Source organism: Plecotus auritus (assembly GCF_963455305.1).
Source record: "Plecotus auritus genome assembly, chromosome: 6".
Taxonomy (NCBI): Eukaryota; Metazoa; Chordata; class Mammalia; order Chiroptera; family Vespertilionidae; genus Plecotus; species Plecotus auritus.
In genome coordinates, this window is record NC_137773.1 from 37,599,151 (window position 1) to 37,622,367 (window position 23,217).

At 45.1% G+C, this 23,217-nt stretch overlaps 1 protein-coding gene across 2 annotated transcripts in view; it reads left to right on the forward strand.

Moving 5' to 3' along the window:
* Window positions 1-4,779: 4,779 nt before the first annotated feature.
* Window positions 4,780-23,217, forward strand: part of FNIP1 (folliculin interacting protein 1) — a 113,329-nt gene continuing 94,891 nt past the window's right edge. Inside the window, exon 1 of one of the 2 annotated variants that reach the window (XM_080672878.1) lies at window positions 4,780-4,985. In XM_080672878.1, the coding sequence (XP_080529004.1) occupies window positions 4,894-4,985 (92 nt within the window). In that variant the 5' untranslated portion in view covers window positions 4,780-4,893. The remainder of the gene's footprint in view (window positions 4,986-23,217) is intronic. The other variant, XM_080672879.1, reaches the window with a different exon arrangement.

A 23,217-nucleotide genomic window follows, 5' to 3' on the forward strand; every position in this document is an offset into this window, starting at 1 on the left:
GATTTGAAAGCAGGACTATGTGAATCCAATATTTTTTGTTTGTTTTTGTATTATCAGCTAGAGCACAGGAAAAGGTGTGAAGAAGGAAGGAATTACAATTGGTGTTTAAGGCTTAGGGGTGGATGATATAGCTTTAATTACGATTAAACTGAAGGAAAGTAGAATAAGCCTGCTTACTGTTTGGCATATGTGAGAAGTCAAAGAGGATTTCTGCTGGCAAATCCTAGGAGAAGGTGTACTCTTACCTCATACCTATGGGTTGGTCTCAGAGGTCTTTCAGTGAGCCTCCCTGGGAGAGCATCAGAAAAAGGAGTTCATCTCTTTCTGGATGTTCTCATCACATTTTCAAAATGGTTTGTGATCATTAAAAGGTCAACATTGGGACTGGACCCCTTCAGTATATAACTAATTAAATTTAATTTTTAAGCATTTAAAATTATAGTTTCAAATTATACTTCATAAAAAAAAATCTCAGATCATGAGTACCCTGAAAATTCAATTAAAAATGTGTGAAAGGCCAGGCATGATGTAATTTCCATTAAAATATTTTTAAAATAATTTTTTATTTTTAATTACAGTTGACATACAATATTATATTAGTTTCAGGTGTAGAGCATAGTGATTACACATTTACATAACCTAAAAAGTTGTCATCCTGATAAATCTAGCACCCATATGACACCATACATAGTTATTATATTACTAGAGCCCGGTGCACGAAATTTGTGCTTGGGGGGGCATGTCCCTCAGCCCAGCCTGCACCCTCTCCAATCTGGGATCCCTCTCATAATCCAGGACTGCTGGCTCCCAACTGCTCGCCTGCCTGCCTGCCTGATTGCCCCTAACCCCTTCTGCCTGCCAGCCTGATCACCCCTTAATCACTCCCCTGCCAGCCTGATCGATGCCTAACTGCTCCCCTGCTGGCCCAATTGCCCCTAACTGCCCTCCCTGGCTGGCCTGGTCACCCCCAACTGCCTCCGCTGCTGGCCCAGTAACCCCTAACTGCCCTCCATGCCAGCCTGGTCACCCCTAACTGCCCTCCCCTGCAGGCCTGGTTCCCCCCAACTGCCATCCCCTGCAGGCCTGGTTCTCCCCAACTACCCTCCCCTGCTTGCCTGGGTCCCCCCCAACTGCCCTACCCTGCAGGTCCAGTCATCCCTAACTGCTCTCTCCTGCAGGCCTGGTCCCCCCCAACTGCCCTCCCCTGCAGGCCTGGTCCCCCCCAACTGCCCTCCCCTGCAGGCCTGGTCCCCCGCAACTGCCTTCCCCTGCAGGCCTGGTCTCCCCCAACTGCCTCCTCTGCCAGCCCGGTCACTCCTAACTGCCCTCCTCTGCTGGACTGATCACCAACAACTGCCCTCCCCTGAAGGCCTGGTCCCTCCCAACTGCCCTCCCCTGCTGGCCTGGTCACCCCCAACTGCCCTCCTCTGCTGGCCTGGTCACCCCTAACTGCCCCCTCCCCCGCTGGTCTGATCACCCACAACTGCCCTACCCTGCAGGCCTGATCGCCCCAACTGCCCTTCCTTGCAGGCCTGGTCCCCCGCAACTGCCTTCCCCTGCAGGCCTGGTCTCCCCCAATTGCCTCCTCTGCCAGCCCGGTCACTCCTAACTGCCCTCCTCTGCTGGCCTGATTGCCAACAACTGCCCTCCCCTGCAGGCCTGGTCCCTCCCAACTGCCCTCCCCTGCCGGCCTGGTCACCCCTAACTGCCCCCCCCCCTGCTGGCCTGGTCACCCCTAACTGCCCCCCCCCCCCTTGCTGGTCTGATCGCCCACAACTACCCTACCCTGCAGGCCTGGATCCCCCCATCTGTCCTCCCTTGCAGGCCTGGTCACGAAATTCATGCACGGGGCGGGGGGGAGGGGGTGTCCCTCAGCCCAGCCTGCACCCTCTCCAATCTGGGATCCCTCTCACAATCCAGGACTGCTGGCTCCCAACTGCTCGTCTGCCTGCCTGCCTGCCTGCTTGCCCCTAACCCCTTCTGCCTGCCAGCCTGATCACCCCCTAATCACTCCCCTGCCAGCCTGATTGACGCCTAACTGCTCCCCTGCTGGCCCATTTGCCCCTAACTGCCCTCCCTTGCCAGCCTGGTCACCCCTAACTGCCCTCCCCTGCAGGCCTGGTTCCCCCCAATTTCCATCCCCTGCAGGTCTGGTCCCCCTCCAACTGCCCTCCCTTGCTTGCCTGGTCCCCCCCAACTGCCCTCCCCTGCAGGCCCGGTACCCCACAACTGCCCTCCCCTACATGCCTGGTTCCCCCCAACTGCCCTCCCCTGCAGGCCTGGTCCCCCCCAACTGCCTTCCCCTGCTGGCCTAGTCTCCCCCAACTGCCTTCCTCTGCTGGCCCGGTCACCCCTAACTGCCCTCCCCTGCAGGCCTGGTCCCCCCCAACTGCTCTCCCTTGCAGGCCTGGATTCCTCCCATCTGTCCTCCCTTGCAGGCCTGGTCCCTCACAATTGCCCCCCCCCCCCGTTGGCCTGGTCACCCCCAATTGCCCTCCTCTGCTGGCCTGGTCACTGCCAATTGCCCTCCTCTGCTGGCCTGGTCACCCCTAACTGCCCCCCCCCACTGGTCTGATCACCCACAACTGCCCTCCCCTGTAGGCCTGGTCTCCCCCAACTGCCCTCCCCTGCAGGCCTGTATCCCCCCCATCTGTCCTCCCTTGCAGGCCTGGTCCCTCCCAATTGCTCCCCCCCCCCCCCCCCGTTGGCCTGGTCACCCCCAACTGCCCCCCACCTCTGGTCTGATCACCCACAACTGCCCTCCCCTGCAGGCCATCTTGTGGTGGCCATCTTGTGTCCACATGGGGGCAGCCATCTTTGACCACATGGGGTGGCCATTTTGTGTGTTGGAGTGATGGTCAATTTGCATATTACTCTTTTATTAGATAGGATTGATTATATTCCCTATGCTATACTTTACATGCCTATGACTATTTTGTAATTACCAATTTGTACTTTTTAATTTCTGCCTTTTTTTTGTCTACCCTCCTGTCACCTTCCCATCTGGAAACCATAAAAATCTTCTCTGTATCTATGAGTTTGTTTCTGTTTTTTTTTGTTGTTGTTGTTGTTCATTTATTTTGTCAAGAAAAAGTTAAAGGAGTTCATCACCACCAAGCCAGTATTACAAAAAATGTTAAAGATAAAAATATGAATAAAATAGCAATAACTACATACCTAGCAACAACTACTTTAAATGTAAATGGATTAAATGCCCCAATAAAAAGACATAGAATGGGTAAGAGAGCAAGACACTTTCATATGGTGCCTACAGGAGACTCACTTCAAAACAAATTTGAAAACAAAGGCTACAGCCAGCCAGTGTTGCTCAGTGGTTGAGCGACTCATGAACCAGGAGGCCATGGTTGGAATTCCGGTCAGGGCATGCAAGAGGCAGCTGATCAATGATTCTCTCTCATCATTGATGTTTCTCTCTCTCTCACTCTCCCTTCCTCTCTGAAATCACAATTTCAGTTTTATTGCCACCTTTTCCTATACCTGGTAACCAGAAGAGTCTGCCCAGTCTTTTACGCTATTGGAAGCAAGTGGACAGAGAACCATAGGCTCTTGGGGTTGTGGGGGAGGCTGAATCTTTTACTCCTGTGTAAAAGTGTGGGCCTTGGATACATGAAACAGACTGACAGCTGTCAGGAGGCGGGGAGGAGAGGACTGGATGAAAGGTGAAGGGATTAGCCAAATAACATATACATAACCCATAGACACAGACAACAGTGTGGTGAGGGCCAGAGCAAAGGGGTGGTGAGAACTAGGGGGAGTTGGGCAAAGGGGCAGGAGGAAATGGGAACATCTATAATGTCAACAAGAAAAATAAAAACAAATTATAAACAAAAAAAAGTATAGGCCTTATGTCTAATCTTTCTAACTCAACAGTTCCACATTCATATAACATTAATGAATAATTTTTTTCTCTCACATTTTCTCCTACTTGACTCCCTAAACTTAAAAAGGCAACTTTAAGACACCTCCGCCTCTTTGGGGAAAGAGGTAGTGTTAAGTAAAAAGAAAAAATATACCCCATTATTAAACGTGAAAATATTTCCGATTTAATCTGCATAATTAAGTATAGTTTTATGTCATGTCGGTGGCGGGTGTCATAGCAGGGTCCTCCATCAGACCCCATGAGCCAGCCCCGCGCTGTCAAGCTCTGAGTCCACACTTCCCGCGACCGGGCCTGAGGCCGCGGGCTCAAGGTCCAGCCTACGCCGGCCCAAGGGTAACGCTCGCGCGCTTTCTCTGCTCCGCGGACCATGGACTCCGCCCGGCGCCCGATGGAGGTGCGAAGTCACGGGGGCTGAGATGAGGACGACGAGGAAGGCTTGACTGCCCCGGGTGTTCTAAGCATCTCTCTTGGTCCGAGGGTGAGGGGAGCCGAAAGCTTCTGCACTCCAAAGTCCCTGGCGTCCTCCCCGCGCCATCCACCGGAGCCTCAGATAGCAACTGACAGAATCATGGAGGAACGGGACCCGCGCGCATCCCCGCTCATCCTCGCTCGGCTTCCCCAGCCATCATTCCTCCCTGCCCTTCTACCCCCCTCCGCTCCCCATCCCTCCCCACTCCGCCCTTCCTCTCCTCGCCTCTAGCTTCCGCGCACGCCCCGCCCCGTGAGCTGCCACGTGAGGGAGTCTACTCCCCAGCCTATGGGCGCCAGCTCCGCCCCACGCCCCCACCTGGCCCCCTGCTCCGCGCGCCGCCACGTGACGCGGCGCACTGCCAGCCAATGAGTGCGGGCCTCGCCTCGCGCCCCGCCCCGCGCGCCGTGGCCGTTTGAAGTGACTAATTTCTGTCATATGACTGAGGCGCCCATGGGGGTGGCAGGGCGGCTCTAGAAGCGGGGGCCTAGCAAGGAACGACCCCGGCCTGGCCGTGGCTAGCATGGCCCCTACGCTGTTCCAGAAGCTCTTCAGCAAGAGGAACGGATCGGGCGCGCCCGGTCGGGACGCGCGGGACCCGGATTGCGCGTTCAGGTAGGGCGCTGCGGGGCGGGGGGCGCGGAGCCGACGGTCCGGTGGCTCCGGGCTCCAGATGCGCTGGGCCAGTCGGTGTTCACGTCCGCGCGGCAACGCGGGGTTGGGAGTGGGACCCGGGTCGCGGTAGGAGGGTCCAGGCGGCTGCAGGCCTGCGTTAGAGGGTTTGAGCGAGGTCCTCTCTCCCCACCCCCCCACCCCGGGTCGCCCCTTCCCTTTCTCCCCGGGTCGGTTTGTTTACGTCCTGCTCTGTAGCTACGCGCGGCTCTGCCCCTCCGGACCGAGCACCGCGGCCTGAACGTAGGGTCCACACGCTTTTCTGGCGGCGAGCAGAGTTGGGCGCGGGTTGGATTGGACCTCAGCCGCCGTCCTCCAGGCGGAGTTCTCCCCTCCTCCCCGTGACCAGTCGCCCTCTGGGTGCTCCGTTCCAGTTTGGTTGGTGGTGTGGAGGGAGCTGCACGTTTTGGCCAACCGTCTGAGTGTAGGGAAGGCTGGAGGAGCGAGTGGGCAAGATGCCGTTCTTGCAGGTTTCTTGGAAACTAAAATTGGAGGTGTGCGGTTCCCGGACTGAGCGGCATTAATGTTTTCGAAGGAAAAATGTGAAACCAAAGAGATATGGTTACTACTGACCAGACTGAAGCAGGACCGAATCAAATGAAGCGTGGCGGTAGAAGGGATCATATAGAATCACCCCCTTAGAGCTGTTACTAAAAGGAATCTTTAAAAATGGAAAACGATAGCAAAATATTTTGTGATACTACAGGCTTTGTTAATTTTTGTTTGCAAAACCTGTTGCTGGTAGAAAAACTTTTTAAAATTGTCGGACAATGTGATAGAAACGTGAGTTCAAGGTAGAATTTAGTCGCCAAACTGCATTTGAAGAAGAGATTATGTCTTTCAAAACAGCCTTCATACTTATGTGGTGTGGAAACTTGTATATATAGCTAGGCTAAATGTCAAATATCACTCATACCTGGTAGGATAGTGGAGAACCCAATTGAGCAGTGGTAGTAGGAAAAAATGAGAATCTGTTAAATTTTGCAACAGGCGAAAGTGTGAAATGACTACACTGGCTTAAAAGTGTTGTTGTTAAAATTATTCACTCACTCTTGCTAATGCAGGTTACATTAGTAAATATTCAGTAATACATGTGGAATTGAAGTAGTAGATGGAAAAATTTAACTGACTTTAGGGGAAGAAAAATTTCACTTGTGAATATTTTGGAAAAGTGCTCAAAATCAGTTTTCTAGGTTTTGGCCTTTTCTACTGGGAAACAGATGTATTACCATAGTCATTTAATGACTTTTTAAAAAACATTTCTTTAGTGTTTTCTTTTTGAAAAATGAAAGTGCAGTCTAGATAATACTGCATTGAGTCTTCCAGTAAATCAAGAGTCAGTAGAAAGCAGGTTTAGGAAGGATATTAAAAAACTGACCATTGTATAGGCTTTCTATTTCTGGGCAAAGATTGACTTTGGGATACTCAAGTTTCCAAGGGTCTCAAGTCATTCATATGAAAAAACATTTTCATGTCTGTTTTCTAAAAATGTGAAGTCTACTATAAAGTTGTGTAATACTGCTTTAGAGTTGCCAAAGCACTTTCTCAGTAGTTATCTCGTGTGGTATTTCACAACCTTGTGAGATAGGACAAGTAGCAGTATAGGTAACTACAGGGTCCTTTTTCTAGTGGAAGTAAGAATTATGTGTAAGCCCAATAAGTGCAGTGTAATAAAGAAATGATTGCTTTCAAAATAAAGTGTATATGTGTGTACATGTGAGAAAATGAAAACTGGTTAATGTCACACAGCTAGTAACCTGCAGATCTAATTAACCCACATCTTTTTAAAAACAATTTCATTGAGCTATAATTTACATACAATAAAACTGAGCCATTTCAAGTACATTATGACTTGTATACAGTTATGTACCCACCACCTCTGAAGTTTTGGAACACTGGCCTCACCCAAAGAGTTCCCTTTTGCCCCTTTGCAGTCAGTCCTTAACTCCTCACCTAGGGCAATCACTGATCTGATTTTTGTGTAATGACAGAAGTTTTGACTTTTTTAGAATTTCATATGGATGTAATCATAGTGGTAATCAGGCTTGGACACAATTAACCATTAGCAACTAATAACTATACCCCAACCTCTAAGAAATCAGTTCCTAGAGGAAGTAATATAGTACAAGGCCCATTGGTGATAAGCTGCAATAGGACTCTAATAGGAGAGACTTTTGATAAAGAAGCCTTGGTAGCCTTTTAATATTGTCTTTCATGGTTATCCCATTGGAAAAGATGGTTAGGGATCATCCCATTTCCTTCAGTCTTCTTCACTCTTAAGATCCTTCCTGCTTGTTTTATCTAAGCTACTTTGAGATGGAGGTGAGTGTGAAGGGTGTCACAGGGAGGATATTTCAGTCTTTTATAGAATTAAAACAATAGTTTGTTTTTATCCCTTAAAGAATTTTGGGTAGAAGGTGCATTTTAGAAGGTATTGCTTTATGTTTTCTCCATCAGGCTGCTTTCCAGTGGAAGTAAGAATTAAGTGTAAGCCCAGTAACCACAGTACATATGAAATGATTGTTTTAAAAGTAAAATTCTTGGAAAAAAGTTTATTTTGCTGAAGAAGGTTGTTTCATAGTTAAATGTCTGGAGGACATAATTCATGTTTTGTTCAAACACAATTTCTATACTTTTGTTTTATTACTAAAGCATCAACATTTGCTCATATTGTCTGTAGCAGGAATTCTTAACCTGTTGCAACAACCTAATTGGTCTTTGCCATCACTTTTGCCTTTCTCCAAACTATTCTCAATACTTTACCCTTAAAAAGTGCAAATTCTGATCATGATCAGGAGGCAAAATGGTATAAAAGTTAATATCTTCATTTCAGTTATTTTAAGAATTCAGAGAGATAAGTTACATTAAGTACTTAATGCAGTGCTTACCACATGGCTTTCAGGAACCAGAAGTAGTTGTTAATATGATGATCTCATGCTTATGTAAAATCATTCAGTTTAGGTTCAAACTTCTTAAAAGTGATCCTGTATGGTGGTGTGTGGCTTTTCCCAAGTCTCTAGTCTTGACTTTAAAAAAAAATTTCCATAAAGTAATTTTTTAAAAACATAGCCATTATTCTATTATACTTAACAAATTTTAGATATCTATTCTTAGTCTACATTCAAATTTTCTTGATTGTCTCAAAATGTCTTTTTATAGTAGGTTTGTTTGAATCAGAATCTTAAAGAGTGAATATTGCATTTGCATTTATGTTGCTTAAATAATTTTTATTCTATAACATCTCCCTGTTCCCTTTAAATGTGATTTGTTGTTGAAAGTGGGTTATTTATCCTGTAATATTTCCCACACTGTCTATTTGGTTGTTTGCTTCCTTATAGTTTCCTTTAATTCACTGGTTCCCAGCAAACTGTTTTAATAAGCCCCTTCCAGTTGATTCTGATGCTCAAGTATGAGAGCCACTTGTTATAACCTGTTTTCTATTTCCTTCAGACTGGTAGTTAGAAACTTTATTAGATTTAGATTCCACTTTTTTTAATAATAATATTCCTTAGATGATGATGTGCACTTCCTATCCATCAGAGTTACATAATGTCTGGTTGTCCCACTGTTAGTGATGCTAAGATTGATTAGTGATTTCAGCCTTATTTTTTTTTTTAACATATATTTCTTTATTGATTTCAGAGAGGAACGGAGAGGGAGAGAGAGAGAAACATCAATGATGAGAATCATTGATCGGCTGCCTGCAGCACGTCCCCTACTAGGGATCGAGCCCGCAACCCAGGCATGTGCCCTTGGCCGGAATTGAACCTGGAACCCTTCAGTCCGCAGGCCAATGCTCTATCCACTGAGCCAAACCAGCTAGTTCAGCCTTATTCTTTACTATAAAATTCTCTCACTAATGATTTTATCATCTTTTGTTGACTTTTGCCAGAATTCATATCTTGTTAGGGGTTGTGACATGGTGATATCCTGAATCTTTAATAAGAACTTTTCTCTTATTATCTACTTGGTTACTCTTTGCCATAGGAGAGACAGCATAAAAGTGTGATTGTTTTCCTTTATCATTTTTTCAGAATAGTTTATAATGAGTTGTTTAGTGAAGGTTTTCATTTGAATAATCATTTTATTATCATCATGAGTTCCTGGATTTTAATGTATTAATCCATTATAGTCAAATTGTCCCATATTTGGCCATTGGAAGACTTCAAATTTATGTGCCCTTTTGATGTGATCTCATTAGCCTTTGATAATGTCTCGCTTCCTTTTGGCCTTAATTCATCCCTCTCCCTTTCCTATGGTTTTATTACCTGGGACTTTAGATTTTGGGATGTGCCATGCTGTGCTGTTTCCCTGTTCTTGGTATAGTCTTCGGTACCTTTTCACTTAGCTTTTTGTTGTGATGATCTGCATTTATCCTACTTATCCTTTTTTCTCCAGGAAGCCTTTTCTGATTTCTCCCAGATTCTGTTAGGTTTCACTGTAATTTCTTCCATAGCTTATTTCCTTCTGTGACATTTATCACAGTTATCATTCCTTGTCTGCATCTTTCTTCTTTGCTTGAGAGCTCCCTTCAACTTCAAGGTGTGTTTTGGAATTAGAACCCTTTGGAACCACCTGATGGGTTGTTTGTGGGGAACAGATACATAAGTTTCTGTCTGGAATAGTTACGTGGACATGATTTTCTGAGGGAGAATATAATATTGTGGAAGTCTCTCTTGGAACACTCTATCAAAAGTAACAGCCCTCTTTCCTATTTTCTATCAGAGCACACTGTTTATATCCTTCATAGCCCTTTTTACAATTTATCTGTTTCCCCTGAGTGCGTATTATTGTGCCAGTATACACAATGCCTGAGTATATGCTTAGTAAACACTTGTAGAATGAATATATGAAATTATTTTAAGGGCAGATGGGGAGAATCAAAAGTTCTATTTTGGACATTTGGTCTAGTTTTAATTGCTAATGAAATACCCACTTAGAGATATCTAGTTGACAGATAATAAAGTAAATCTGGAGTTCGCAGAAGTAGGGACTGGGGATAGTAATTAGGACTTACTGTCAATATTGAAACTAAGGGAATGCATGAGATTATATAGGAGAGGGTGTGGACAGAGAATTGGAAAGAACAGGACTTTACTCTGAGAAATGAAAAATGTACAGATGGGGGAGAGGAACGTCTATGAAGAAGGAATGGTGGAGAGAGGGGGAGAGCCAGGGGTGTGTGGTATTAGGAAAGCTTAGAAAGGGAAGTGTTTCAAAAATGATGGAATGATGAACTGTTTTGTATGCTGATTGCTGATAGGTCTTGTGAGATGAGCAACAGAAAAGTATCCATTGGATTTGTCAAGTTGGAGATAATTGGTGATGTTAATGTCTTGTTTTGTGTTTTTTTTTTTTTTTTTTTTTTTTTTAGGAGGCATATTTGGGGAGGGAGTGAGATAGATGTGGAGTAAATGAGAGCTAAGGAAATGGCTTCACTCTTAAAGCATTCTATTTCTGTAGGAGAAAGAGTCTAGTGCTGAGTTATTTTATTTCTCTTTCAGTATTCTGATTTTATTTCACATTTTGAGCTTCTGAAGTTCTTAAAAACGACCTTCTTTTTTAAAAAAAACTTTATTGTTGAAAGTATTACATGTCTCCTAGAAGCTAGCTTCTTAATATTGTCAGTATCTGTAAGAATCCTATTTCACAAGTTTTTTAAAATTCTTCATTGTTGAAAGTATTACATAAGTCTCCCTTTTCCCCCATTGACCTCTCCCCAGCTGCTTCCACCTTCTAGCACATGCTCTCACCGCCCCCCCCACTGTCTGTGAAAAGTTTTTTTTTAATGTGATTTTTATAAAGACTTTCTGTATTCAAGGGTTTTTATTATTTTTAAAATACCACCCCTCCATAAATTACACCTTTTAATCTTATATTAGGAATAATGGTTATAATATTCTTTACAGAGAATCCTGTATGATATTAAAGTGGAATATTGAGAATTATAAGTAAATACATGTCAATGATCTGTGGTACCGATATCTGTGTTTAATTTTGCAGTAAGAATTGCAAATATATTTTGTTTGATTTGCTTTTCTATCTCTAAGTAGTGCTGTTAAATTTTTTAGAACCGTGTTTATTGAAAGAAAATAGGTTAGTGACAAATAAAGCTTCAATAGTCAGTTTATAAAACCTGGACCTCATTTCGTACTAATATAATAATTATTGTCTTAAATCTGATGAGTTTAAATTATCCTTTAGGAAATATTTGCCTTAAAAAAAGCCTTCCTCTATAAAAAGTAACAGAACTTCTTTATTTAAAGGAGCCCTAAACCATTCTCACATGGTCCTCTGTTCCTGTTCTTTTTTTTTTTTTTTAATATATTTTTATTGATTTTTTACAGAGAGGAAGGAAGAGGGATAGATAGTCAGAAACATCGATGAGAGAGAAACATAGATCAGTTGCCTCTTGCACACCTCCCACTGGGGATGTGCCCGCAACCAAGTTACATGCCCTTGACCGGAATCGAACCTGGGACCTTTCAGTCCGCAGGCTGACGCTCTATCCACTGAGCCAAACCGGTTTTGGCTGTTCCTGTTCTTGGCACCAACGTGCTGTTAGTCTACCATGTTGAAAAATGAGAGAATCATCTTTTACTCCTCTCTGATTGCCACATTTGGTCATTGTTAAATCCTGCTGATTGAAATTCTGCAATATCTTATGTCTTTTCCATTTTTCACTGTCATCATCTCATTTAGGCCTTTAATGCTTTTCATAAAAACTTGCCATAATTGCCGAAACCGGTTTGGCTCGGTGGATAGAGCGTCGGCCTGTGGACTGAAGGGTCCCAGGTTCGATTCCGGTCAAGGGCATGTACATTGGTTGCGGGCACATCCCCAGTGGGAGGTGTGCAGGAGGCAGCTGATCGATGTTTCTCTCTCATTGATGTTTCTAGCTCTCTATCCCTCTCCCTTCCTCTCTGTAAAAAATCAATAAAATATATTAAAAAAAAAAAAAAAACTTGCCATAATTTTCCCACTTTTTCTGTGTTCCTCTCTACATCATTCTACTTGTTGGTTTTCCTAAACCATGATTCTGACCAAATCACCAGATATTTCCATTGACACCCTATTGCTTAACTAGAGGCCCGGTGCACAAAATTCGTGCCTGGGGGGGGGGTCCCTCAGCCAAGCCTGCACCCACTTCAGTCTGGGACCCCTTGAGGATATCTGACTGCCTATTTAGGCCCGATCCTGGTGGTTCCCAACCGCTTGCCTTCCTGATTGCCCCTAACTGCTTTTTCCTGCCTGCCTGATCACCCCCCAACCACTCCCCTGCCAGCCTAATTGATGCCTCACTGCTCCTTTGCAGACCTGATTGCTCATAACTGCCCTCCCCTGCTGGCCTGGTCACCCCTAACTGCCCTCCCTCAGTTTATCCTTTCTGGTCTTCTAATTTTTCCTCTAGTTGTGGATTCTGAATCAGACTAACATTTCTTGAGAATAATCTGGTTCATGTATTTGCACACTTCTTTGAATAATATGCTACGACACATCTTTTTTAAAATAATTTATATCTTTATTGTTGAAAGTATTACACATGTTGCCCCCCCCCCTTTTTTTCCCCGTTTATCCCTTCCACCCCACAACACATCTTTCTTTAAAATCTCAATAGAATTCATGTTTTCTCTGTATTTCCCCATCATGGAGGTTATTTTCTTACGTTGTAGTTGCTTGTTTATGAATCTACTAGAGGCCCAGTGCACGGATTCGTGTACTGGTGGGGTCCCTCAGCCTGGCCTGCAGGGATGGGCCGAAACAGGCTCTCCGACATCCCCCGAGAGGTCCCAGATTGTGAGAGGGTGGTTCTCGGGTGACGCACCTCGGAATCAGGCTCCCTCCTCTCTGATTCCAGGTGCATCACCCGAGGACTGCACCTGCCAAGTCACCACAGCTTGGCAGCTCCTGCGTTGAGCATCGGCCCCCTGGTGGTCATTGCGTGTTATAGCTACCAGTCGGATAGTCGAACAGTCAGATGGTCGTTTAGGCTTTTATATATATACTAGAGGCCTAGTTCACGAAATTCGTACACGGGGGGGGGGGGACCACCCTCTCCAATCTGGGACCCCTCGAAGGATGTCCGACTGCCGGGATCGGGCCTAAACGGGCAGTCGGTCATCCCTCTCACAATCCAGGACTGCTGGCTCCCAACTGCTTGCCTGTCTGCCTTCCTGATTGCCCTAACCCCTTCTGCCTGCCAGCCTGATTACCCCCTAACCCAGCCGTGGGCAAACTACGGCCCGCGGGCTGGATCCGGCCCGTTTGGCTGTTCTATCCGGACCGCAGAGGCGAAAGAGCGGAGGGTTCTCTTTCTCTCCCCTCCGCTCCTTTACTTTGAATTTATATTAGTTCACACAAACACTCCATCCATGCTTTTGTTCTGGTCCTCCGGTCCAGTTTAAGAACCCATTGTGGCCCTTGAGTCAAAAAGTTTGCCCACCCCTGCCTCCCTGCCAGCCTGATTGATGCCTAACTGCTCCCCTGCCAGCCTGTTTGCCCCTTACTGCCCTCCTCTGCAGGCCTGTTTGCTCCTAACTGCCCTCCCCTGCAGGCCTGGTCCCCCCTGACTGCTCTCCCCTGAAGGCCTGGTCCCCCCCAACTGCTCTCCCCTGCAGGCCTGGGTCCCCCCCAACTGCCCTTCCCTGCAGGCCCGGTTGCCCCCAACTTCCCTCCTCTGTCTGCCTGGTCACCCCTAACTGCCCTCCCCTGAAGGCTTGGTCGCCCCCAACTGCCTTCCCTTGCAGGCCTGGTCCCTCCCAACTGCCCTCACCTGCAGGCCTGATCGCCCACAACTGACCTCCCTTGCAGGCCTGGTCCCTCCCAACTGCTCTCCCCTGCTGGCCTGATCACCCACATCTGACCTCCCTTGCAGGCCTGGTCCCTCCCAACTGCCCTCCCCTGCTGGCCATCTTGTGGTGGCCATCTTGTGTCCACATGGGGGCAGCCATCTTTGACCACATGGGGGCAGCCATCTTGTGTGTTGGAGTGATGGTAAATTTGCATATTACTCTTTTATTAGATAGGATAGAGGCCTGCTGCACGGGTGGGGGCCAGCTGGTTTGCCCTGAAAGGTGTCCCGGATCAGGGTGGGGGTTCCCTTGGGGTGTGGGGCGGCCTGGGCGAGGGGTCTGTGGTGGTTTCCAGGCTGGCCATGCCCCCCGGCGACCCAAGCGGAGGTCCTGGTATCTGAGATTTATTTATCTTCTATAATTGAAACTTTGTAGCCTTGAGTGGAGCCAAGCCTTCTGCTTGCTCCGTGGCTGCAGCCATTTTTGTTGGTATTTATGTATCTTCTATAATTGAAACTTTGTAGCCTTGAGTGGAGGCCTGAGCCGGCCAGGATGTGCGGAAAGCTTGGCTTCCTCCATTGATGGGGAAACCAAAGCCGCCTCCGTGGCTGCAGCCATCTTGGTTGGGGTTAATTTGCATACTCGCTCCTGATTGGCTGGTGGGCGTGGCCTGTGGGTGTAGTGGAGTGATGGTTAATTTGCATATTACTCTTTTATTAGATTGGACTAGTAGACTAGAGGCCCAGTGCACGAAATTCATGCACGGGTAGGTTCCCTAGGCCTGCCCCTCAATCAGGGCCTATCGGGGCCTTCTGACTGCCGACTGGGGCCTTCATTCCAGCTGCTGGCTGGGCCTTCCTTCTGGCTGCCAGGTGGGGCCTAACTTCCCCGGCTGCCGGCCAGGGCTTTCCTTCATTTTGTGCTGCTCCCTGGTGGTCAGTGCACGTCATAGCGAGCGATCGAACTCCTGGTCTCCCAGTCGAACTCCCGCAGGGCCAATTTGCATATTAGCCTTTTATGTATATATAGAATATATAGATACCTTTTACTAGATTATAAGTTCCATAAGAGCATAGTCTTTATCTAACTTGTTCAGTGCTGTATTCCTGGTACTTGGTTCACAGAAGGCACTCAATAAATATTTGATGGATTAATGAATGAATGAATGAATAAAAATAGTTACTGAACCGTGGCCAGTTGAGCATTGTCCCATGCTCCAAAAGGTCACTGGTTTGATTCCCAGTCTGGGTACATGCTTGGGTTGCAGGCTTGATCCCCAGTAGGGGTTGTGCAGTAGGCAGCCAATTGATAGTTCTCTCTCATCAAAGTTTCTCTCTCTCTCTCCCTTTCTCTCTTTAAAATCAGTAAAACCATATTTTACAAAAGTAAAAATAAGTGTCCTGAATGTTAGAAAAAAAGTCACTGAATTGCAAACATTTTCATTCATTTAACAAAGGTGTTTCTGTTTTATTTGCCTAACATAATTATTCACTTAAATGAGTAATTTAAGCAGGTTTTTATTTGACATGAGTATTTACCAATTTAAAGGGAAATTTCATTGTTATTTTTATGCTTTTAAGATGGCTAGGGTGGTCTGATTTTCCAGAAATAGGTAGATACTCCATTTGCATTCCTTATAACACCTCCTACTTTCCCTATCATTCACTACATTCAGAATTTCTGTGTGAATGTGTATGCACATGGATATCTTCCCTGACATATTCAGTATTTTCTGAATGGATAAAAGAATGAATAAATGAACTAATGTACTCTTTTTGGCAATGAGAATTTATTTCAAGAATATAAGAGGTTTTAGAGTACATATGATTCTTTTTCCATTTAAGCATTCTGGGTCCTTAGACCCTATAAGATTGTTAAGCAGACCTTATGGGTAACTGGTATAACAACTTAAACTATCTCTTTAGGACCTGCTTTCTTGTACTTACACTGCCAATATAGAGTATCCCTTGATACAATGGCATTTTTTTCCATTGTCACTTCAGAGATGGTTTACCACTGTCATTACTTTCAGTTCTTCCTAGTCAAATCCTAATGGTTAGGGTGGCAGAGTTGGTTAAAAGAGCATGTGGGTTGAGCCATTTCAGTACAGTTACTAGAGGCCCGATGCACGAAATTTGTGCAACAGTAGGCCTTCCTTCCCCCGGCTGCCGGCACTGGCTTCCCTCTGGCACCCGGGACTCGGGCTCCCCTTGCAGCCCCAGCTTGGTCCGGAAAGTTGTCTGGTCTAATTAGCATATTATGCTTTTATTATTGTAGACTAGGGGCCCAGTGCACAAAGATTTGTGCATGGGGGTGGGGGTCCCTCAGCCCAACCTGCACTCTCCCCAATCTGGGAGCCCTCAGGGGAGCCCTCTCCAATCCAGGAGTTTCTGTCTTTGCAATCATATGAGGGAATTGTCTGAGACCCAGATCCAGTTTGGTTTGGTGCTCACAGAATAATAGAGATCTTTTTTTTTTTCTTTGCTCCATTCGTAAAGATTTCTTAGAAGTTGCAGGATATCTTCCCTTTAATTTTTCCTTGACACTGTGACTTACGTCTCTCACCTTTTCTTTCCCTCCATCCCCCACCCGCAACAGTAACTTGCTCCAGGCTCAATTTGCTCTAGTGTCTAGGAGATCCTGCAGTGCACCTGCCACCAGTAACTTGCTCCAGGCTCACTTTGCTCTAGTGTGTAGGAGATCCTGTAACGCGTCTGCCACCAGAACTACGATTCCCAGCAGTCCTGGTGCTCCCCGCACTCTGGACTTCCGCTTCCGGTCCAGGGGGCTGCCACCAGAACTATGATTCCCAGAATTCCTGGTGCTCCCTGTGCTCTTGGTTTCCACTTCCGGTCCAGGAGCTGCACAAACCAAAAGGACTGTGAACTCCAGCCTCCCCCAGGCTGGGCTGACAGGATTGGACACTCCAGTGGGGTCCCTGGGATCCTGGCTGCGTGCACTGGCCATAGGTTCAAAGCGGGCGGGGTCCCAGGGATGCCTGTTGCGTCGCCCCAGCTATGAGGAGGGCGGGTGGATGTCCCACCCCACCCCTGGCTACTCAGTGCCTGCGCACGTGTGTGCTGCCCACAGGCCCGCCATCTTTGTCATGTTAATTTGCATACTCACTCCTGATTGGCTGTGGGTGTCATGGAGGTACGGTCAATTTACATATTTGTCTATTATTCCTATGGATGGTCTCATTAGTAGGATGCAACTGGCAGGCTCTTTGCAGTTTTGGGGCCTGCTTTCTTCCCACCTTGTTTTGATCGATTATATAATTTTTAAAGATTTACATTTATATCCAGAAACTACATTGTGAAGTTTATAAGAAGGAGAATAAAATGTACGTGTGACATGACTCCCATAAATAGGGATTTTTGTATTAATTTTGACTAATTCCTAGTTACTTTACAGTATTAAACATGTTAAACCTTTATAGGATGCAGAAATGTAATAGAAATTGTTTGTGAATAATTTAAATATTTTAAATTTTTACCAAAGACATACCTGAACATAGGTTAAACATGAGACAATAAGTCCCTAGGTTAATATACCAGCTATGATATGAATGGCTCCAGGGCCCTTGGAACACCTGACTGACTAAGCAAGCTCATCGCTTGTGTCAGTCTGACTCTAAATATAGCATGTTGAGTCTGGCTGGTGTGCCTCAATGGATTGAGCGCCGTACCATGGACAAAGAGGTCCTGGGTTTGATTCCCGGTCAGGGCACATGCCTGGTTGCTGGCATGATCCCCCAGTAGGGGGTGTGCAGGGGGCAGCTGATCGATGTGTCTCGCTCATTAGTGTTTCTCTCCCCCTTTCCTTTCCTCTCTACCTAAAAATCAATTTAAAAACATTAAGAAAATAAATATAGCGTGTTGAATATTTTGCCCCCAGGCCTATAGAACTGTGGTAGGAATTTACTTATAGTAAACCCTTCTGATCTTAGAGGCAATTGCTTTTCCAATTATTTTGCTGTTTCTTTGAGGACAGAAAACCCTTGATTTTGCAGATCTCAATTTAGTGGACTTTGGATTTAACGGGCAGAATTTCTGGTCCATATATCATATGTGAAAATTAACACCCTGTTAATTTAAAAATGCATTTAACCAAGATTTGCTTATAATTAAATTAAGAGGTTATTTTTGTTATCAATTCACTGGTGGTGGTGTTTTGTTTTAAAGAATCCTCACCCAAGGATATTTTTTCCATTGATTTTTAGAGAGAGTGGAAAGGAAGGAGGAAAAGAGGGAAGGGGCGGGGGGGGGGGGGGAGAGAGAGAGAGAGAGAGAGAGAGAGAGAGAGAGAGAGAGAGAGAGAGAGAGAGACATCAATGTGAGACACATTGGTTGCCTCCCTATGCGCCTTGACCTTGGCCGGGAATCAAACCCACCCTCTGACCACTGAGTCGCTGGGGCCCGGCTTCACTGATATTTTTTTATTAAAAAAATATTTTGATTGATTTTTAGAGAAGAGAGGAAGGAAGAGGGATAGAGAGATAGAAACAGGGACAAGAGAGAAACACCAATTGGCTGCCTCTTGCACACCCCCTACTGGGAATCGAGTCCACAACCAGGGCATGTGCCCTGACCAGGAATCCAATGGGTGATCTCGTTTCATGGGACTGTGCTCAACCACTGAGCCATACCGGCCGGGCTTCACTGTTTATTTTTAACAAATTTTAGCCAATAGGCCATATGTTGGAAAGAACACTGTAGTAATTTTGCTGACATTAATAAATACTGCATATCTACAACTTGAGTCTACATAGAAATCTATGAGTCACCATGCATAAACAGTTTTGGGGAATGGTCAGCATGTGATCATACCCCCATCGCACCCAGTAATTGGCATGACTTCCTGCAGCATTTTTAACTCGGGATGTTCTGTGTGCTAAGCCATGCCCCAGCCATGTGCATTTGTTTACTTAGGGTGATGGGAATGTACGCATTTACTAGACCTATTCAGTATAAATATAAAATTACAGTAATACATATAGAAAATGTTTCTGTGAAATTAAGTTTTTCATACATACTTTAATTACACAAATGTGTCTACATAAGTAAAAACAGGTAAACTAACTTGTCAGTTTTTTAACATATGCATTAGGAAAAAAATTGGACTTTTGGCTTTAACGGACATCCCCTCGCCCCAATTAGTCCATTATATCAAGGTTTACTGTATTTACTTTTACATTTACACATTGTATGAGTGTACTGTTTGTTAAGAAATGTATTCATCTTAGGCATTATGTAGTAATATCCTGTATTGGTAAAGGTTTAGTTCTTAAAGATATACACATGCACACACTCACACATACCCTTCCCCCTTCATTCTGCCAGTATTACAATGTTTGTTACCTTAAGTGATTAAGTTTAGCTATCCTTCCTATATAATAAAGAGCTAATATGCAAATGGTCATCATACCCTCACACCCTTGCGCTGCGCCCCCTGCCTGGCGGGGCTTGACAGGTGACCTGAAGGTGTGCCCCCCGCCCGGTGCCAGGCCAGGGGACCTGAAACTGCGCCACCACCCTGCGGGGCTTGACAGGGATGGGGCCGGCTGGGTCTTGGTCTCGTGCGATTTCGTGGCACGTGCAGGTGGGCAGGGACTTAACTCTGGGTCCTGCATTGCGCCCCAGACTCTGTGACAGGAGGAAGATTTTCATATGTATTTTACTAATTTTCTTCCATCTCTGACACTTCTATTGTAGAGAAAGGGCAAATAGCAATATTAAAATATTTCCTCTAATTAATTCCTTTAGTGTGCACAGATTTCGTGCACCGGGCCACTAGTACTATTATATTGTAAATGTTCATTACTGAGCTAAGTATATTTTATGTTTTCTTGTAGTTAACCGCCTTTGAGAGGGTTCGCCTTGGTTTCTTTTAAAACTTTAGCCAACTAGCCCTGGCCGGTTTGGCTCAGTGGATAGAGCATCGGCCTGAGGACTGAAAGGTCCCAGGTTCGATTCCGGTCAAGGGCATGTACCTCGGTTGCGGGCACATCTCCAGTGGGGGGTGTGCAGGAGGCAGCTAATCGATGTTACTCTCTCATTGATGTTTCTGACTCTCTATCCCTCTCCCTTCCTCTCTGTAAAAAATCAATAAAATATATTCAAAAACAAACAAACAAACAAACAAACAAACAAACAAAAACTTTAGCCAACTATTTCTACCAACACTTTCCCCCAAAATATCTCTCAAAACAACTTAACTCTTAGTTAAACCTATCCGATACTTGATTAGTTCACTTTTTCTTTCTTTTTTTTTTCTCTCCTGCATATGTCCTTGGAACCCTTTGCCTTTCTCCATCTCTGGTTTGGACTGCTTGCCCTGGATGTCTGCTCCAAAGCATTGTCATGAGGCTTTCTTTGCCTTCCTCCTGGGAATTCCTTTGACCTTTTTTTCCTTAGACTCTGTTGACTGGCTTCCATGACTTTTTCCTCTTTGGATTATTCCCTTATTTGGAATGCATTTTTCCTCTAGGAGTTTTCTGAGAATGAGTGCTTTGGAGGTAAATTTTTTGAGACTTTCTTTTTTTATGCTTGGTTGGCAGTCGGGTAGATTCTATGTTGAGAATACTTTTAACTCAGAAATTTGGAGGCTTTGCTCCATTGTTTTCTGGCTTTCAATATTGCTACTGAGAGGGCCAAAACCATAACTCTCAACCCCCAGGAAGCTTTTGTTTCTAAGTCATAGATCAGTTAAGTGGCTGTGGTAATGACTTAAGCAGAAAATGTGCAAACAAATGAATCCAGGATATACTCCTCATCTACCTCCTTTATTGTGCCTCTTACACTCCTGGGCAACTATCCCCTTGCTTTAATCATCCCAGGGCCAACTACCAGCCAAGGGGTTGTTCCTGTACTGTGGAGACCACTGAAATTATTTCAAACTAGCCAATCCTAAACCTGCTTAACTTGCTTACCCTTACTCTGCCTTGCCCATCCTTTCCTGCGAAAACCACACTTTACTGATTCATTTTTCTCTCCTCTCCTCTAACTCCTGACCCACGCTGGTACTTCTTGTGACCTGGTGTTTTGTGGCTTGCCTTCTGTTTCTAGGGAACTGTGAATATATTAGTAAACTCCTTCCTTCATGACGATCATATTCGTGTCTGTGTCTTACCATATCCAGTTAATATAAACATAGTTTTGTGAGTCTTGACAAATGTATGCACCTGTATAATGACACTACAATGAAGATACAGACTTTTTATCACCCCAAAAGTTCCCTTGTATCCCTTTTGTAGTCAGTAACCAATGCCCATTTCCCTTGACCCCTGATCTGCTTTTGTCATTATAGATTAATTTTGCCTATTCTAAAATTTAATGTAAACATCAGTAGAATGTTTTTGAGATTCATCCAGGTTTCTGATTGTTTCAGTAGCTAATTGCTTTTTATGGAAGACCAGTATTCCATTATATTGATATACCAAAATTTGTTTATCCGTACACCAGTTGATAGATATTTGGATTATTTCCGGGGCCGGGTAGAGGGGAGACTATTACGTATACATCTGCTATGAACATTCATGTATAAGTTTTCGTATCAAAATGTTTTCATTTCTGTTGTGTAAGATACTTAAGTGGAATTGCTGGGCTATAAGCAGGTGTATGTTTAACTTTATAAGAACCTGCCAAACTATTTTCCAAAGTGTATGTACCATTATACTTTCTCACTGGCAATATATGATAATTCTAGTTATCACTAACACTTGGTATCAGCCTTTTTAATTTTAGCAATTCTAATGGTGTATAGTGGCATTTCATTGTAGTTTAATTTGCCTTTCCCTCATGCCCAGTGATGTTGAGCATATTTTTGTGCTTATTGGTTATTCATGTATATTTTTTTGTAATGTGTCCAAATATTTGGCCATTTAAAATTTGGATTCTTATTGTGAGTTGCAAGACTTTATAATATATAAATTTATTTTAGAGAGAGGAAGGGAGACAGGGAGGGAGGGGCAGAGGGAAGGGGCAGGAAGAGAGAGAGAGACAGAGAGACAGAGACATTAGTTAGTTGCCTCCTGCAGGTGCCCAGAATGGGGATCAAACCACAACCTGGGCATGTACCCTGACTGGGAAACAATCCGGGACTGCTGGCTCCCAACTGCTCACCTGCCTGCCTTCCTGATTGCCCCTAACCACTTCTGCCTGCCAGTCTGATCACCCCCTAACCACTCCCCTGCCAGCCTGATCGACACCTAACTGCTCCTCCTCGATTGCCCTCCCCTGCCGGCCCAATCGCCCCTAACTGCCCTCCCCTGCAGGCCCGGTCCCCACCAACTGCCCTCCCCTGCAGGCCTGGTCGCCCCCAACTGCCCTCCCCTGGCAGCCATCTTGTGACCGCACAGGGGTGGCCAGCTTGTGTGAGGGTGTGGCGGTCAATTTGCATATTACCTCTTTATTATATAGGATGGCAAATAGTGGTGAAGCAAGCCCTATTTTATGATTGTGTGAGTGTATATGGGTACTACTATTTGGGAGAGCATCAGTTGTGCAAAGGTAATATAAGCACATTCTGATAATTCATTGAAGCATTATTTGAAGTTGTTTCCAATTTAAGTTGTTACTGTATCCATAATTAGGAGATTGATTTAATAAATTATGGTACAGCAGGACCTTGAATAATGTTATTTCATTCTGTGTGGTTTCATTATACTGTTGATGAGATGCCTAGGAACTTAAGTTAGGTATATCAATTAGCCTATGGTAAAATTGGTTTTGTTACATTATTTCATTTAAAGGTGCAGACCTTTATATACATTGGAATACTGTGTAGCTATTAAACAGAATATGGTAACTCTATTCCCTGGTAGATATTTCCACATACATTAAGTTAAAAAAGTTGCAGGATAGCCCTGGCCAGTGTTTCTCAGTGGTTAGAGCAGGAGTGGGCAAACTTTTTGACTCGAGGGCCACAATGGGTTCTTAAACTGGACCGGAGGGCTGGAACAAAAGCTTGGATGGAGTGTTTGTGTGAACTAATATAAATTCAAAGTAAAGGAGCGGAGGGGAGAGCAAGAGAACCGGATAGAACAGCCGGATCCGGCCCGCGGGCCGTAGTTTGCCCACGGCTGGGTTAGAGTGTCGGCCCACACACTGAAGGGTCGAGGGTTCAATTCCTGATCAAGGGCATGTGCCTGGGTTGCAGGTTCCATCACCAGCCCTGGTCAGGTGTGAATGGGAGGCAACCAATTGATGTGTCACTTTCACATCAGTGTTTCTCTCTCCCTCTACCCTCCAGCCCCGCTCCCTTTCTTCTACTGTCTAAAAAATGAATGGAAAAATTATCCTCAGCTGAGGATTAATAATAGCAACAAAAAGTTGCAGGGTAGTATACAGTATGATCATGCTTTTATTAACATAGTCATGTTA